Source organism: Heloderma suspectum, chromosome 1 (assembly GCF_057233095.1).
Source record: "Heloderma suspectum isolate Gila_16-S chromosome 1, 16-S_ref, whole genome shotgun sequence".
Lineage (NCBI taxonomy): Eukaryota > Metazoa > Chordata > Lepidosauria > Squamata > Helodermatidae > Heloderma > Heloderma suspectum.
Window position 1 is genome coordinate 417,665,843 of NC_139458.1, and position 17,535 is coordinate 417,683,377.

Below are 17,535 nucleotides of genomic sequence, written 5' to 3' on the forward strand. Positions count from 1 at the left end.
GTACTATGAATTTGTTTGTTTATTTAAACATGTTTGTTTGTTTGTTTAAACATGTCTATACTTCCTTTCATAAAACATCCCAAAGTGTATACAAAGAAGAACATATAGACAAGTAAGCAGTCTAAAACATACAGCATTAAAATAATGAAACAAAGCATCTGAATACTGAAGTACAGCCATGATCCAGGGCAAGTTAAAGTCAAATGGATGGAAAAATTTGTTCACAGCTTAGAACTTGGTTCAGTTCTTCCTGCATGACTCCTACTGGGTTTGCTTTTTCCTAACTCTTCAGAAAAAAACTGCAGTGGGAAACTGGGGGCCATCTTCGGTCAGATGAGAGAAATCTGTGATCTGGTCTGGTTTGGCACTGTAAGGATTGTCTGATAAGCTTCTCTGCGTCGGACATGCTTATGCAGCACAATTTGGCTTGTCTTAAAGGCAGAAATAATTCCTCCTTGAGCATTAGAGCCAGCTGTTGTGTAGCCAGGAATACTTTTCGGGCAGAAATTCTTGCCTATACCAGATGAAAATCTGCCTTGGATGTGCTTCAAGGAGTTTGGTGGCTGTGGACGGATATTGTTAGTTTTCCATTTTCTCACTAGCTTTTTCCCTGTTACCCTGCTGGATAGAAATGACTATGCTACATGCCTGACTTACTAGAAAAAAGGGGAGCCTTTTTTGTTTAAAAGAATACTGAGTTCAAATAATGCCTACATTTCCAGTCCCTTTTTTTTAAGGATTGCCCTTTATCTACAAGCTATCAACATTCCACTCTTATGTAATAATTTGTGCTATGCTGTGAAAATGGAATTCACAAGGCAATTGCACCAGGCAACCAAAGCAACACAAATTCCAGCAGATCAGCGTGGGAGTAACTTGGAGCAGCGGGTGAGAGGCCAGTTCCCTTTGGAAGATAAATAGTATTGGGTTGCATCCAATGTTAGGTCCACTTAGAAATCAATGGGACTTAAGTTAGAATAACATTGGATACAACCCAGTGTGTGGTAGGAGTTGAGGTTTGTTTTTATAAATGATTATGTCCTTGTTCTATTGTATCAATTTCAGTTTATTCTACTGTTCTTCCTCTCCGCCCCCATGTGTTACTTTGATGTATTGCGTCAACAAGCTGTGACTGATGACCCTTAAAATGTTGTGGTTGTGTCTCATCTAGAATGTGCTCTGGTACATGGATTGCATGTTACAACATGTATTTTCTTTTGGTTGTTAAGTATCTTGTATGAACCTGAGTTGGCTGATAATTTCTCATCTTCTTTTTAACATACAGGCATTATTTATTTATATCTTCCACACCTTATTTGTTGTACAGTAATAACATATTAGTTATTACTTATAATAATAACAACAGTAATAACATAATACCCTTGGTGCCAAGTAACTCCTGTTCACCACCACCCCAATAGTGAAGAGATCTTAGGAAAGGGGGTTCAGTTCGAACAGCCAGTCTGGTGCCCCCATCTGAGATCCCCTACTATAAAGTAAACAGTCTGATAAAAGAGATCCCAGGGACCGTCCTTGCCAGCGTTTCTTTCCCTTCTTCTCCCAACTCACTCACAACACAACTTTTCCAACAAGAAGTGGATTTATTTTGAGGATGGGGGGAAGAATGAGAAATGATGAAAGACCAAAGGAAATGTCTATTGATATTTTGCCTTATATTTATTGTAGTACAACTTTGTCAGCCAATAAAGTCAGTTTGAAAGAACCCATTTTCATATAATGATTTCCAGAGGGGTAGCCGTGTCTTGTGGCACCTTAAAGACTAGCACATTTATTATGACATAAGCTTTTGTGGAAACTGCCCACTTCGTGAGATGTTTGACATGTTATCTTCAAGTTGGAAGATTTATATACACATGGTTGAGTAGGGGGATTGTAAACCATGAGGTCAGAGGGAAATGAAATGCAAAAAGTACAGACAGTGATAATTACCTTAACAGTTGCCATTTACAAAACATTGTTGGATGATCATACAGACGTAATTGCATTGGTGAGCAGATTAACACATGTATGATTTTTAAAAAAACCTTTCCTTATTCAAACCACAGGACATAGCACATTGGGCATCGTCCACAAGGACATTGACAGAATGTTCTGGGAAAAGAAGTGTTCCACCACTGGTTTCTGAACATGGCCATTCCTGATGTCAGATTTGTATCCATTTGTTCTTTTCCATAGAGACTGGCCTGTTTGTTTTATGTAGAATGCAGAAGGGCATTGCTGGCAAATGTTGGCATAGAGCACATTGGAAGATGAGCAGGTGTATGAACCCTGATGATGTGGATGGCATTATTAGGTCCTGTAATAGTGTTGCCAGAATAGCAATCAGAAGAAGAGTTGGCACCTGGGTCTGCTACATGTTCTGGTCCTTGTGTCTGTATCTCTGTTGCAAGCTGTATTGCTGGTGAATAACTTTTTTAGGTTGGGCAGCTGTCTGTAGGCAACTACAGATCCACCACCCAAGGCCAGGTGCCCATCCTGCACAATGATACTTCCTCTCACAGGAAAGCTACATGGAGCTCTCAGGTCCTTGTCTAAGCATGAGCTCAGCTCACAGGAACATAGGAAGCTGCCTTAGACTGAGTCACACCTAGTCCAGTATTGTCAACACTGACTAGAAATAGCTCTCCAGGATTTCAGGCAGGAGTTTTTCCAGCCCTACCTGGAGAGGCCATGGATTGAACCTGGGACCTTCTTCATGCAAAGCAAGTGTTCTACCAGTAAGCTACGGTCCCCCACCCTCAGTAAGGCTCAGATAGAATCCCTGGAAAGCCACTGCCAGTCAGTGTAGAGACAATACTGAGCTAGATGGACCCATGGTCTGACTTGGTATGAGGCACCGTCCTATGTTCCCATGAGTTGTGCTGGTGTTTGGACAAGGAACTGAGAGCTCCATGCAGCTTTAATTTTTCTTCAGAAGTCTGCTGTTCACCTCCAGCTGAGCCTGTTGAAGAGGTGCCTTTGGGACATATTTACTCTAGATCTATTTTTTTGAGGTGGTCCCTTTCCTAAGAGATTGACGGACGCAGGGTGGTGGGTAGATCTGAGGCTGAGAGAGAAATGACTTGCTTTAGCTTGAGTGAATTCTTGCGACTAAGCTCAGTTTTGAATCAGGAATTTCCCCGGTCATGCTCATAACCATTGTGCTCCACCAGTTTTCTGTTACAGGCATTGATCCTTGACTTCAGGGGGACCGCTTCTAAATTTGGGCAGAAATGTTTTGAAATATCCAATTCTACAAAAGGAAATGGAGAGTGGAATTGTGGTGCATTTTTCCTTCTGGAAAGATACCATCTCCAAAAAAGAGAGAAAGAAATAATGCCTCCCCACCACCACCAAAAGAGAGAACACAGTCTTCATGTATTGGCTTTTCCTCATGGCTGTTTCACTCTTTAATTCAGGGGTGGAGAACCTTTTTCAGCCTGAAGGCTGAATTCTATTTCAGAGAAGCTTTCAGCAGTTGCATTATAGTGGTGGCCGGGGCTGAAGGCAAAGGGGGTCGGGCCCAAATACCAAATATACCAGCAAATATCAAATATACCAGAGTCCACCAGGAGAAGAGCCTTCACTGTGGTGGCCCCCTTTCTTTGGAATTCCCTGCCCCTGGAGGTCAGGCAGGCACCAACACTATGCTGTTTCAGGCGCCTCCTGAAAACAGCACTGTTGCAGGGGGCGTTCCTCAATTGACCATAGAATCAAAGAATCACAGGGTTGGAATGGGCCTACAAGACCATCTAGTTCAACCTCCTGCTCAGTGCAGGAAGCCAGATTCCCAGGAGGTCTCCCATCCAAGGACTAACCAGGGCTGACCTCAAGGTTTCTATTGGTATTCTGTTTTTAAAATAGGATCATTTTAATCTGATGTTTTAATCTTTTTATCCTTTTACTGTTTTATCTCTTGTGTTCACTGCTCCAAAAACTGTTCTAGATATGGAGTGGTATACAAATATTGTAAATAAACAAGCAAACAAATAAATGAATATTTGACCTTAAAGCTTTAACTGCTAGTACCTAAGCCTTAGGAGAGGCATTTCAACCTTTTAGAATGGTGCAGGGAAGAGCAGAAAAGCCAGGAAACAACTACATGATTGGTGGTTGGGAGAAAGAAGGCGGGGCCAGGGAAAGAGGGCATGGCCATCTGGGAAACCCTGGAGGGTTGGATTTGGCCCCTGAGCCTGAGGTTCTGGACCCCTGCTTTAATTGTACCCCCATAATCATCAGTTGACTGACTTTGTAAACTATTTATGATGGTTTTTCCACAGAATATGAGAAAAGCCCAATTAAGATCAATAAACAAATAACACTAATGCTGAGGAAGTTGACTCTCATTTCTCCTGGCTTACTCCTCTTAGGTCGAGTTCTGTATACTATGGGATGGGTGAGGAAGAAAACAAATATGTGTCCCAGCTCAAGGATGTTTATGACAGCTGTGATACCACTGGCACTGGGTATTTAGACAAGGAGGAGCTGACAGAGCTATGCCACAAGCTACATCTGGAAAGGCAGCTACCCTTACTCCTGGAAACGCTCTTGGGAAATAATCACTTTGCGAGGGTAAGTAGCTGGAAGACTTTGCACCCAAATATTGTGAAGGCAGACTTTTCTGATAACAGTTTAAAATTGCAGTCTCTTCTTCCACTTCCACCATCTGCTCCATCCATTCATGAAATTGTTGACTGGCCCGTCTTCCTCCTTTCTATCTGGTCTTATGGCATTTTGAGCCCCATGAATGCCTTTCAGTCCAAATACAAGCATGCAGGGATACTTCCCAGAACATATACAAGTCAGCTGTTTTTACTTGCTCTCAGTGCTTGAAGTGGGATGGGATGCTATCCCACTGCTTTTCAAGCAGACCTATAACCATCCACTGCTTTTCAGATGGACATAATTGAATCTAGCCTAATCATTCCAGTTTGGGCACGGTCTGTCCCACTCCCCCTATCTATCCTGTGTTCATGACCCCTTGGGAATCCTGGACCATAATCAGGGCAATCCTAGACTCCCCGTCCCTCTTGCATTTTCTCCAGACTTAGTCTTTCAAATCCTACTGTTCCGAGCACCATAAAAGCAGTGCACAAAGGCAGATATGGTCAGGGGGATATCTGCTCCGTTTGCTGCTACAACAAAGTGCCATCATCTACAATGTACTGTCATAGATGATCACACATAGGGCATCTTTGCAGGTCATAGCAGCCCAGCGTGGGTAATTTAGCCACGGAGGCTGTCGTGTAGTGCTGGGCCATTTTTGCATGGCCCTTGGCTTGCTGTGGATTATCATATTGTGCGAAACCATGCAGCAGGGGTTGTTTGAGGGTTAGACAACTCTCAAATAACCCATAGTTTGTTTTAGGGTTATTTGAGAGTTGTTTATCACTCAGCCCCTGGGTGCCATGGAAAAATGGTGCCCGCGGGTGTCCAGCATGATGCGACAACCCCCACAGGTAAATTAAGCCATGGTGGGCTGTCAAATCATACAAACCAGGTCATAGACTCCTAGTGGTGAGGTCGGAGTTAATCTTTATTTGATTGGATTGGATCGGCTCAGTAAACTGTTTGTATTTTATATCATGTTTGTAGTCAATGGCTGCATTTAGACCATCCTCCAAAGTGTGTTTTGGAGGATTGGGGGTGAGCGTTCTCTCCTCCCTTTCGTTTACATGCAAGGGGAGGAGATTAGAAGCCTAGTTAATGGCAAACCATAGTTTGCTAATGTGTCCGATGCAGCAAACTATGGTTTGGTCAAAATATAGTTTGCACACAAATCAGGACCTCCAACAGTCCCTGGCTCCATTCCTTATCCCAGGATGGCTTGGGATTGTGGTTTGTGGGCAAACTATTGTTTGCTCAAGGTATATAGCAGCCTTCCTCAACTTGGTGCCCTACAGATGTTTTGGACTTCATCAGCCCTAGCCAGCATGGTCAGGGCCTATGGAAGTTGTAGTTTAAAACATCAGGAGGGCACCAGGTTGGGGAAGGTTGCTATATAGTTTGCTGCATTTGTACATGATGGCAAATGGTGGTGTATCAATAATTAGGAGGAGAAGCCTCTAATCTCCTCCCCTTGCATGCCAATATGTACAGCCAATGTGTTTTCTTTTTTTCTGAATGGACACAGTTAAGTAGCCCGTATCTTTTGGTGATGAAACCAAGCGCTGCTCCTGCTTTTGTCTGGCTGGCTTTCTAGAATTCAAACTAATTTCCTATATAGGAGAATTGATAGTCATCCTCATAGTTTTTTAGTAGAGAGTTATCAATTACTGTCTCTCTTTCCCCCCTGTTCTTTACTAAATTGGGACCTGGCTTATGGAACTTTCAAGACACTGGAAGCAAGTTCTGTTGTGTTTAACAAAAGTTGCACTTTTGAACTGACTGAGCCAATTGTTTCATTCTTATACATCATTCGGAGACTGCTGTAAGCAAAAGTTAGCTTCTGTCTGTCTGATATTCCCTGTGTCTCCAGAGTGCCAAGAAATAATCACTTTCTTGCTGTAAGGAATGAACAAAATAAGAAAGTGATTGATGGCAATATCCTTGTTGTTTCTAGCAAAGAGAAGAGAGAGCTCATTTCTCAGAACATTTTTAATCGAATGAAAATGACATGTTATATTTTGGGTGATAAAAATGAAATCTCAAATGATCCTCAGACCTATGGAATATTACATAAAAAGTATATGTATGCAGGTATTGCAGAGACAGGAAAGTGTATTTACTATCACTGCTATAGCTCCTTAATATCTCAACTCGATCCTGTTATACATATAATTGCAATTCTCCTTTGAAAATTAGTCATCAAAAACCAAACCAAATAAATTACTTGGCTGATCAACTCTCCAGCATTTGTTAAAACTAGCAGTATCCAAGCTACAGAGCTCTGGGAGTGTAGATAAGATTTCTAGTGGTAGAGACAAAGAGCTTAGCAACCAGAAACCTCCTTTTAGACTGACATTCAGGCACACATGGATGTACATGCTATCATCCCTTATGAATATCCAGTTGGTTTCCATCAGCTGAATTAATTGTAGTCTTCATGAGATCTCATTAAACAAAAGCAAAGTTCTATGAGGCTCAGTTTTGTATCCTACTTGTGTAGCGTGGCTGCTACTTCCCTGTGGCTTGGATTTCATGCAGCACCAGCCGTATTTGAGTTACCACACATATTCCAGAGTCCCCCTTGCTGAAGATGGTGTGAGTAGTACCAACATGAACCTTGAGAGCCCATGTGATTCTGTCATTCAAATTTTATCTGGGAAGTAGAAGATGATTTTAATATCCACAACACATGGAAACAACATTGGCTAGGAAACTGTCCTCCACAATGCTGAAGCTTGCACTGCATCTTGGGAAAACCACCTGGATTTGACCAGCCTTGTGCAATATGGACAACCTTGAACCGAATTCGCACGGGTCATGGTAGATGTGCAGATGCCCTTTACAAATGGGGCAAAATAACATCATCAAATTGTGATTGTGAGGCTGAAAAACAAATTATCCAACACATAGTGACAGAGTGTCAAAACTGAGCCTACCATGGAGACTTTGCTGATTTTCTGGCTGTGACAACTGAAGCAAAAAACTATATCTGTAACCTAGACATACGTTTGTGATCTTCCTGTCTATATTTTATATTTCATATTTATTATGATCTATGTTTTTATTGTAATGCGATGGGAATGCGCCATATGATTGATTGATTGATTGATTGACTGATATCTATCCATCTGGGAAGACCATAGGGGCTGGTCTTCAAGCTGAAGAACCACAGGAATCTCTATGGTGCAAATTGTGATATTCATGAGAAGTACAAATGAGCTCTACCTTGCCTCCTACTTACGAACAAAATGGTTCATATATGGATAAGTTTTGGGGTGACCAAATGAGAGCAAGATTCCACTGGGGAATTGGCATTGTCTTGTTTCCCACCAGTTCTCTTTATCTTCTCCCATGAGATAAGACAGAACGAAAACAAGAGCTGAGTTTTCTTCCTGCTGTGGAACCAACTTAACAGTGTCCTCCCATCTGTCTTCTGCTAGGTTAACTTTGAAGAGTTTAAGGAAGGCTTTGTGACCATATTGTCCTCGAGTATCAATCTTGGTCTTTCAGATGATGAGAGCAGCTACCTGGAGCCAGGTGGGTGAAGAATGAGATGCTAGAAGTAGACCTGTTTTGGATTTCCTGCTTTAAGACTCTGGCTAAGATGTGGATTAACCACTAAGCTAAACATGCTATTGAGCATGGTGGATTGGTGTATTACTAAACAACGTAGTTAATAGAAATCTCTTCTGTTTTCTGAAAAACATACTTTAAAAATATGCCATGAAGCAGAGCTGTAATCAAACTGGTTATCCTGCTATCATGTAACAATCAAGGTTGCAGCAGCCATGTTCTTATATGCAGAAAAACATTTAATTGGTGGTTCCTACATCTGGTCTGGCAGATAGATGCACATACTTCACATAATGGCTGGGTTCAGACAACACGATAACCGACACTCAAGGATTGAGTATGGCTTGAGTGTGGCTTGTTGTTGAAACTTTATTTTATTTATTTATTTTATTTATTGCATTTATACCCCGCCTTTCTCCCTCTCGCAAGGAACTCAAGGCGGCTTACATTATCCTCCTCCTCACCGTTGTATCCTCACAACAACAACCCTGTGAGGTAGGTTGGGCTGAGAGTCTGTGACTGGCCCAAAGTCACCCAGTGAGCTTCCATGGCCAAGTGGGGACTAGAACCCGGATCTCCCGGCTCCCAGTCCGTCACTCTCACCACTACACTACACTGGCTCTCAGTGTAACCCAATAAACTTGGGTTATTGTGTTGTTTGAACCCAGCCACGATAACACAACTGTGATGAACAAACCACAGTTCACAACCCAATAACAAACCATGGGTTCTCTTCAAGGGTTGTTCATGGTTAACAAACCATAGTTTGTTAGCGTGGCTGGGTTCAGACTACATGACAGTCCATGTTTCACCAACAACCCACAGTTCAACGACAACTCACACTCATCCCATACTCAACCCTTGAGTGTGGATTATCATGTTGTCTGAACCTAGTCACTGTGAACATGGGACTTACATGAGGACTGGTGGCATGTCCTGTCAAATATCTCAAAATATCAGTTTATCCACAACACAGGAAGCATACTTATTTTCTGTGCCTTCTGTTGCCACTGCTTCAACATGGTAGGAATAGGAACTGGGAACCTTGCACAAGTGGTGCAAGATTCCTTGGCCTGATTTTGGGCAATTCTCTCCCACTGCAGCCTACAATGTTCAGTAGATCCCCACTGACCCTCTGAAGAAGCTTTTCATGTGGAGAGGAGGGGAAGGGAAAGTTCTGTTGCATGAACTGACTTGTACTTGTGCGATCTTGGATTTCACCCATTGATCCTGAGAACTCTGCATTCAGGTTCTCTGCCATGGATTTGCTGAGTAGACTTGGGCAAGTCACTGTTCCATCAAATGGGAGGAAAACTAGCTCAAAAATTCCCAAATTCATACTAAATTTTCATTGATACAAGTATTAATTGAAACAATATAAGTTGCCCATAATAACAGATGTTATGTTAATTGTTTGTTAGATGCCTTTTTTAAAGCTTTATTTGGGATTGAGAAGGAAAAAGGGAGCAGTGGGAGCAGGAAATGACCTGCTAGTTTCTGCCTCAGATCTACTACTGTTTCCATCTCTTAGTTGTTCCAGATGAAGTCAAACCCAAGTACATCAACGGAGCCAAGTGGTATGGCCGTCGGACAAGACCAGAACTCCAGGTCACGAAGTTGGAAACTCCCAAGTACTTACAGGAGCAGCAAGTGAAAGTAAACGTGAAAAGTCAGTTGAGGCGCTCAGCATCTTTGGAGAGTGTGGAGGTAAGTCTGAAGACTTGTATGCCAGCTATTTGAAATAGGCTAATTGAATTTTATTGAGTGTCTTGGGGTCTATCGAATGTTAATTTTGTTATGTTTGTGGTGGCTTGGACTTGATTAAGTGAAGTAGCCTATTCAATCTCAGAGGTTTCTTTAATAGTTCTGATCTCTTCTGGGTGAGCGTGAAGTTCTCAAAGCCTGACCTGCCTTTAATAAAGTTGCAGATTTTCATGTTGGACTTTGATGGCGTCTACTTTGACCACCTCTACATAAAATAATTACAATAGTGGCATGTATCTGTATTTGAGGTATTTTGTATTTTTATAAAGATGAGCAAAATTGGTCATCTCTAGCCTGCAGCAACCTTAATCATATCAATATTTTAATGTAATAATTTTCAACTTGAAATAATGTTTAAAACTAGAGGCATTTCTATCTGCATTTTCATAATCAGAGCCTGATAACTTTATCACAAAGTTCATGTTCAACCCTTTGATGATCATCAGGGTACTGTATTAGATGATCAGCTTTTGCACACTTGATCCAACATAGATGGTATCTATTTTAATTCCATGCCACTCCTTGAAATATATTTCTTATATAGTAAACAGGATTGAGAAATTAGAGATCTTTTAATACATGATCTAAATTATCTGTTGGTTTGAAACTTGCAAAAGAGAGAATATTTTTTTAGGGAGGTGCTATTGGGAAGCATTATGATCTTGAAATACAAGGCAGTTTCTCAGAATGGCATTAACCTTCACACTTGCTTTTCTTTTTGTCCTCTTATTTTTCTTAAAGCTTGGCTACATAGCTTGCATAAAATATTTAACCCTGTTCTTTTCAGAGCCTAAAATCAGATGAAGATGCTGAAAGCGCGAAAGAACAGCAGCATGAGATGTTTGAGGGTCAAGGTGGGAAAAATTTAAACTTGGTCAATATATATATATATATATATATATATATATATAAATAATATTAAGATCTCTCTACTTAAAAAACAAAACTGGAGTCCACTGAGGGTTAGTTGGATAACAGAAGCATAGTCAGTTTTTCTTCCTTTAACTTCCATTCTTGTAATCTGATTCAGTAGATGACCTTGAGGAAGTGACCCTAGTTCAATGATAGAGTGCATATCTCAGTGGTAGAGTACAGAAGATCTCAGATTCAGTTCCTAGCATCTCCAGTTAAAAGGTTGGGTATATGGGACTTCCTCTGCCTGAGACCCTGGTGAGTCACTGCCAGTCAGAAGAGACAGTACTGGCTAGCCCAGTGTTTCCTAACCTGGTGCCCTCCAGATGTGTTGTCCTGCAACTCCCATCATTCCCAGCCAGCATGTGAGTTGAAGTCCAACACATCTGGAGGGCACCAGTTTGGGGAACTCTGGACTAGATGGACTAATGGTCTGAATCAGTATAAGGCAAATTCAGAACTTCAGCATACCATTTTTTTTTTTTTTAATTTCACCAGTTCTTAATACAAGAATTAAAATTCTCTTTCCTCAGCTTGGGCATGGGATCTGTGTTGCCTGAAAATTTGGGTTGCTTATGGTGTTTGGAAGCTGCAGGTGGGGATCAGGGAGACACATGAGGGTAGGCAGAAGGATCTGTTTCTGATACTTCCATGCAACATCAGAAAACCTGAATTTTATTTCATCTTGTGAAATACTTCCAACTACAACAGAGACCCTACAGATGTTGGAAACAATGCCAAATTAGAAGTTCGGAGAAAATACATGTATTTAATACATTTTGTACATGAAGGATTCCCAAATCAATGGAGTATGGTGCTTTTTGCATGGGGCACATATACTGATGGCAACAGGGCTGGTCCTTCAGTTAGGCAGCCAACTCAGGTGGCAGATGCTGAGGGCCATGGAATGGTGGAAGATGTTGGAGGACAGAGCTGTGTGTGTGCCGTGCATCCTCTGCTAACCTGCTTCCCTGAGGTTTGGTGGAGGACATTGTATCTTCTCCAGCGTTGAAGTAAGATTCAACTCCAAATCTAGTTGGCTTCTGAACATGGAATGGGTAGAGGTGCCATCTTGGCCTTTGCTTCAAGAAGCAAAACATCTTGGGCCAGCTCTAGATGGCAAATACTAGAGGAAGCAATTTGAAAAAATGAACTCTTCAGAGGAGAACAAAAACGTAACCGTCCAATTTCCAATTAGATTATAGGATGGTTACACAATGAGTGGTGTTCAATAAGACCGACAGAATAATTAGAGGGGAAGTACAGTTCTATTTAACTAGTGGAAGACTACTGTTTTTAGGTCGAATGTGCACCTGGGATGATGATCTGTATGACGGCCACAGAAAGGTCTCGATCTCATATTTGGACATGACTGAGAATCAGGTTCGGGACATCTGGGAAGACCTTGGCATTGGGAATAACGGGTACCTGAACAAACAAGAGCTGGCTACTGTCTGTAAGAACATTGGACTGAAGGAGCTGGAAAAAGAGGTGGGTTAAATCTGTTTTTTGGAAACTCTTCTCTCAAGAAAGCTGCAAGGCCCATGAATGTGAAAATGGTGTCTGTGTATAGAATATTTAGCTTTTAGGCATCGCAGCCTAAGTGTCTAAAGCTCCTTTTTTCCAAGGAGCTCTCCCCCATATTTTATCCTAGCAACATCCCTGGGAAGTAGATTAAACTGAGAGTGTGACTAGCCGATATGGTAGTACCCAATGTTAGTCCTATGTAGAGTGAGACCCATTGAAACAAATGGGATTTAAATTAATCATGACTAATTTAAGTCTCATTCATTTCATGGGGTCTACGCCACAATATTGGTGTAACATCTCATGAGTACATAAGAGCCCTGCTGGATCAGACCAAGGGTCCATCTGGTACAGGATTCTGCTCACACAGTGGCCAACCAGCTGTCAACGAGGAAACCACAAGCAGGACACGAGTGCAACAGCACCCTCCCGCCCATGTTCCCCAGCAACTGATGTACATAGACATGCTGCCTCTGCTACTGAAGGTAGCACATAGCCATCAATCCTAGTGGCCACTGATAGCCTTCTCCTCCATGAATTTGTCCAATCCCCTTTTAAAGCCTTCCAATTTGGTGGCTATCGCTACATCTTGTGGAAGTGAATTCTATAGTTTATGCGCTGTGTGAAGAAATCCTTTTACCTGTCCTGAATATCCCCCCAATCAGTTTCATGGGATGACCTCATATAATACTCATAGTATTATATGAAAGGGAGAAAAATGTCTTTAAGGTTGGACAAACTTGGTGAATTTGGGTCAGAACCTGGTCAGCTGCTGCCATGGAGTGGGCCAGCGACTGGTTCCACTGGAGTAAAAGAAATTTGCTTACTATGTACTTCTGTTCTCTTGAGTCTCTTGGAGGACACTGAACAACTTTAGGATGGTTCCTCCCCCTGAGGAAGATAGGCAGGCTCCGCTCTTTGCTTCTCAGGTGGTGGGGCCGCCCAACCTAACTGGAAAAACAGAGGCATCCGCCTAACTGGAATGCAAAACGTAATGGCTCCATTGGGCTCTGTAAAAGCTTTAAAACCTTTCAACAGAGAATTAGATAAAGGGAGTTGTTGTTGTGTTGTTATTATTAATACTACTAATAATAACAATAATATTTCCCCCCAATAACAGAAATTCTCTGGACGGATCACAAGACTTGTAAGAATAAAATAGAAAATAAAACCATGGAAGCTAAAAGACTAAAATCTTCTATATATATAAAAGTCAAAAATTGTGTGTGGGTTTGTGTGTTTGTGGCTGGCTGCAGGGCCGCCTGTAACACAGGGCATAAGGGGGAGCTGCCCTGGGTGTAAATCACACTGTAGGGGCTCACTGAGCCTTTTGTTCCCTCCCCATTCACTCTGACTTCCTTCACCTTGGATTGGCTGGCTGCCGTTTGTTCCCTCCCCTTTACTCATGGTTTCTTTTCTGACTGTGCAGAGTATTTAGTTCTCTCCCCTCTTCCTGCAATATCCAGCAAGCAAGCAAGTTAGTGTTAAATATCTTTACCCCTTTCAATGCCAGCTGTACCTGTTAGTAGTGTGTGATTAACACTAATGTGAAATGTGGTGCGGCGTGTGCTCGCCTGTCTGAGGGGCTGGGATGACACAGTGGAGTGGAGACTTAGGGCTTTATTCATAAAAGAGTGAACTGGGAGGAACTGAGAAGGCAATTGCAAAATGAAGGGCAAAATAGCGGAGTTTTACGTGTAGCTGAATTTAAGATTTTTGGGTTTGTTTGTGGCTGGCTGCAGGGCCGTCTGTAAGACAGGGGATAAGGGGGAGCTGCCCTGGGCGTAATCACACTGCAGGGGCCACTGAGCCTGCCATTTGGGCCCTAGAGTTCCTGCCACTTTTAGTTCACATTCTCATTTGCCGGAGTGTATGACAGGAGTCACTGGGTTACATTATTACTTTGTTTATACTTTCCCTTACTAACAAGTACACCCTCTCAATCATGGTACAGGCCAGGTTTCTGATTTCAGCTACCAGTCATCCTATTGGTCATCTTTTATTCTATTGGTCTCTCTCCCATTCACTCTGACTTCCTTCACCTTGGATTGGCTGGCTGCCGTTTGTTCCCTCCGCTTTACTCATGGTTTCTTTACTGACTGTGGAGAGCATTTAGTTTCTTTCCCCTGTTCCTGCAATATCCAGCAAGGAATCCTCTGTTGAACATTTTAATAGTGGTATGAGATTCAGTGTGGATTATATTGTAGTAGTGCTTACAGATTCAGGCTCTTGCATTTTTAGTAGTGCTTTTTTATTCAATCTGCTCATTATAATTGTTGTGCTTTTGTAATCAAGTCTGGTGGATTCAACTTTTCACCTTTCTTATGGGGCCTTTCCGAGAAGCGTAAACCTACCTTAATGTGTTTCTAACAAATAGTGCCTATGACAAAATTACATCCCGGGCTACGCTGGGTATATCAGCTAGTATAATATAAAACTAACAGCACTGGAATATAAATACAGCCTTAGAATTTTAAAAACCTTAACTCCAGAATACCTGGGAGAAAAGTTTTTTGCTTTGTGCTGAAAAGGGAACAATGTAGGCACCAGGTGAACCTCCTTGGGGAGGGCATTCCATAAACAGGGCACCACCACTGAGAAGGCCCTCTCTCTTTTAGCCACCTACCTAACTTCCTTTGGCAGAGGCTCTCAGAGAGCACCTCCTAAGATGATCTAGGAGTCCAAGCAGGTACATACGGGAGGAAATGTTCCATTAGATGTTTTGGTCCCAAGCCATTGAAGGCTTTAAAGGTCTGCACCAATGCTTTGAATTGGACTTGGAAATGGACTGGAAGCCAGTGCAGGTCACAAAACACTGGTGTCACGTGATTGTATTGAGCAGTCCCAGATAGTAGCCTAGCAGCTCTGTTTTGATCTTACTGAGATTTCAAGCCATCTTTAAAGGTAGCCCCACTTACAACCCATTGCAGTAACCTAACTAGGAGGCAGCCAGAGCGTGGATAACTGTCACCAGGTTATCTCTGTCCAGGTAGGTCATAGCTAGTATATCAACCTAAGCTGGTAAAAGCAACCAAGGAATTCACCCCAGGAAGCCTGGTCTACCTTCCCCACATGTCTGGTGAAGGCAGAATCCACTAACAGCCCTGTCAACTTACTGGCCTTGGAAGAAGTGGTGGGTAGTGTTAGGAGGGCAGGGTGGTCTCTCCCAGTCTGGGAGGGCAGGGTGGTCTCTCCTGCTGGAGAAGCAAAGAAATGGACCCTGCCTATCTGCTCCAAAGAGCCTTGTGTGGCACAGTGTGGTAGGCAGCAGTGTTGCAACTGAAACTCTCCCCACGACCTGAGTTCGATCTCAGCCGGCTCAGGTCGACTCAGCCTTCCATCCTTCTGAGGTCGGTAAAATGAGTACCCAGCTTGCGGGGGGAAAGGTAGTCATGACTGGGGAAGGCAATGGCAAACCACCCCGCTACAGTCTGCCATGAAAACGCCAGTGAAAGTGGCGTCCCTCTAGGAGTCAGCAATGACTCGGTGCTTGCACAGGAGGAACCTTTCCTTTTCTATCTGCTCCAGGGGAAGCATTATCCTGAAGTTGCTCAGGGGCCTCTGGGAGCCTTAGGACAACAATTGGTTTTGTTCTAGGGGGCAGTGTTTGGAGGCTAGAGTACTTGGTTTTTTTCCTCCCCTTTTAGTCTGCTCAGCTTTCAAAAGACATTTATTCCTTGCCAGGACCAGACTCCTTAAGGGGCTCCCCTCTTAATGACTGGGCAGCAAAAAGATCATGGTAAGCAGAACTGAGATGCTTCCAAGGACATTTGGTAGTTATGCAAGATAAATGAGCATAGAATACAGTTTTGTCTTTTGTGCAGCATAAAAATGTTCAATTTCTACATTAATTTTTTATTTAAGTTAATCTAATATTTATGATTCAGTGCTTTTTTAAAATGTGTTTTCTCCAGGATCTTGAAGAATTATTTAATAAGTTGGATAGTGATGGAGATGGCAGAGTAAGTTTAAAGGAATTCCAGCTTGGCTTGTTCAGCCACAGCCCCATTCCTTGTCCAGTTTTCTCAACACCACTCAAACCAAAATGGCCAAGATCGCCATCCCACCAGGTAATTATTAAGGCAGAATTTCTGAGACTGCCTTCAAAAATTTTAGTTCAGGACTGAAAACCTCTTGGAGCTGTTCAGAAGGGTTCCAGGTGTTGCATTTTCAAACAGAGCAGTGTTGTGATTTTATGACACAAGGGCCTGGATCAGATGTAAGAGGAAACCATGGTTTCCTACTACATGAATGAGCTATGGCAAGAGTTGGGCATATGTGTTCCTCACTCTGCTTTTACACAACAGGGGAGAAGATTGAAAACATCTGCTTCTGATTTTAAACTAATCACAGTTCTCAGCAACCTCCAGATTTATGGAACTGTGTTTTGTTTAAACTACAGTTATTGAGAATAAGCCAGAATCAAACCATTGTGGCTTGATCCTGGCTTGTTTCCCTACCTGTAGTTTAAATAAACCACAGCTTCCCAAGTTCATAAATCATGGGGAACTCTGGTTAGTTTAAAACCAGAAGCAAAAGCTTCTGATCTCCTCCTGGTGCATGAAAGAAGAGGAGGGGAAGCACACAAACCCAAGGCTCACCACAGTTTGATCACATATCCAGAAACCATGGTTTCCTTTTGCATCTTAACTGGGCCAGAGTATCTTGAACTGGCCTTCAAATTGAAAAGGTGGCCTGAAAGATTCCCAAAGCCAAGGATTGCCTTCATTTTGCACACTTCCTTTTGAGATCCTTGGAAAGCAAAGCAAAGGCAGAATGTAATGCCTCTTGCTTCAGTCTGAAGTATTTTGAGGGATGTGTTCGATCTCTGACGTGCCCTTTCTAACCATCTCAGCAACTTGATTCCAAAATTGTGTGTGGGCAGGTGAAGGGTGGGACTCCCTGTATGAGTGCAGAAAGTAGCTAGTCGAGGCACAAACAGAAATGGAAAATCAAATTGGAAAAGGGAGATGTGGCACAAATAACACAGTAATTGCAGAGTTATACAAATGTGCCTTTGTGCTCTAAGAAGGCTCTGAGCACAGTCCAATATTTGGCTAAGTGCAATTAGATTGCATCCTCTGGCTTGGGCCAAAAGGGCTGCATAGGAAGCTTTCTTGTGTGTAGTGGGATTTTTGAGGTTTCCCCCTT

At 42.4% G+C, this 17,535-nt stretch overlaps 1 protein-coding gene across 1 annotated transcript in view; it reads left to right on the forward strand.

Moving 5' to 3' along the window:
• The window catches only part of NINL (ninein like), a 65,310-nt gene that overhangs the window by 10,818 nt on the left and 36,957 nt on the right, over positions 1–17,535 (forward strand). The window contains exons 2-7 of the mRNA XM_084829169.1: positions 4,371–4,572; positions 8,049–8,145; positions 9,713–9,888; positions 10,733–10,799; positions 12,158–12,348; positions 16,299–16,454. Coding sequence (XP_084685295.1) covers positions 4,393–4,572; positions 8,049–8,145; positions 9,713–9,888; positions 10,733–10,799; positions 12,158–12,348; positions 16,299–16,454 — 867 coding nt within the window. The 5' untranslated portion in view covers positions 4,371–4,392. The remainder of the gene's footprint in view (positions 1–4,370; positions 4,573–8,048; positions 8,146–9,712; positions 9,889–10,732; positions 10,800–12,157; positions 12,349–16,298; positions 16,455–17,535) is intronic.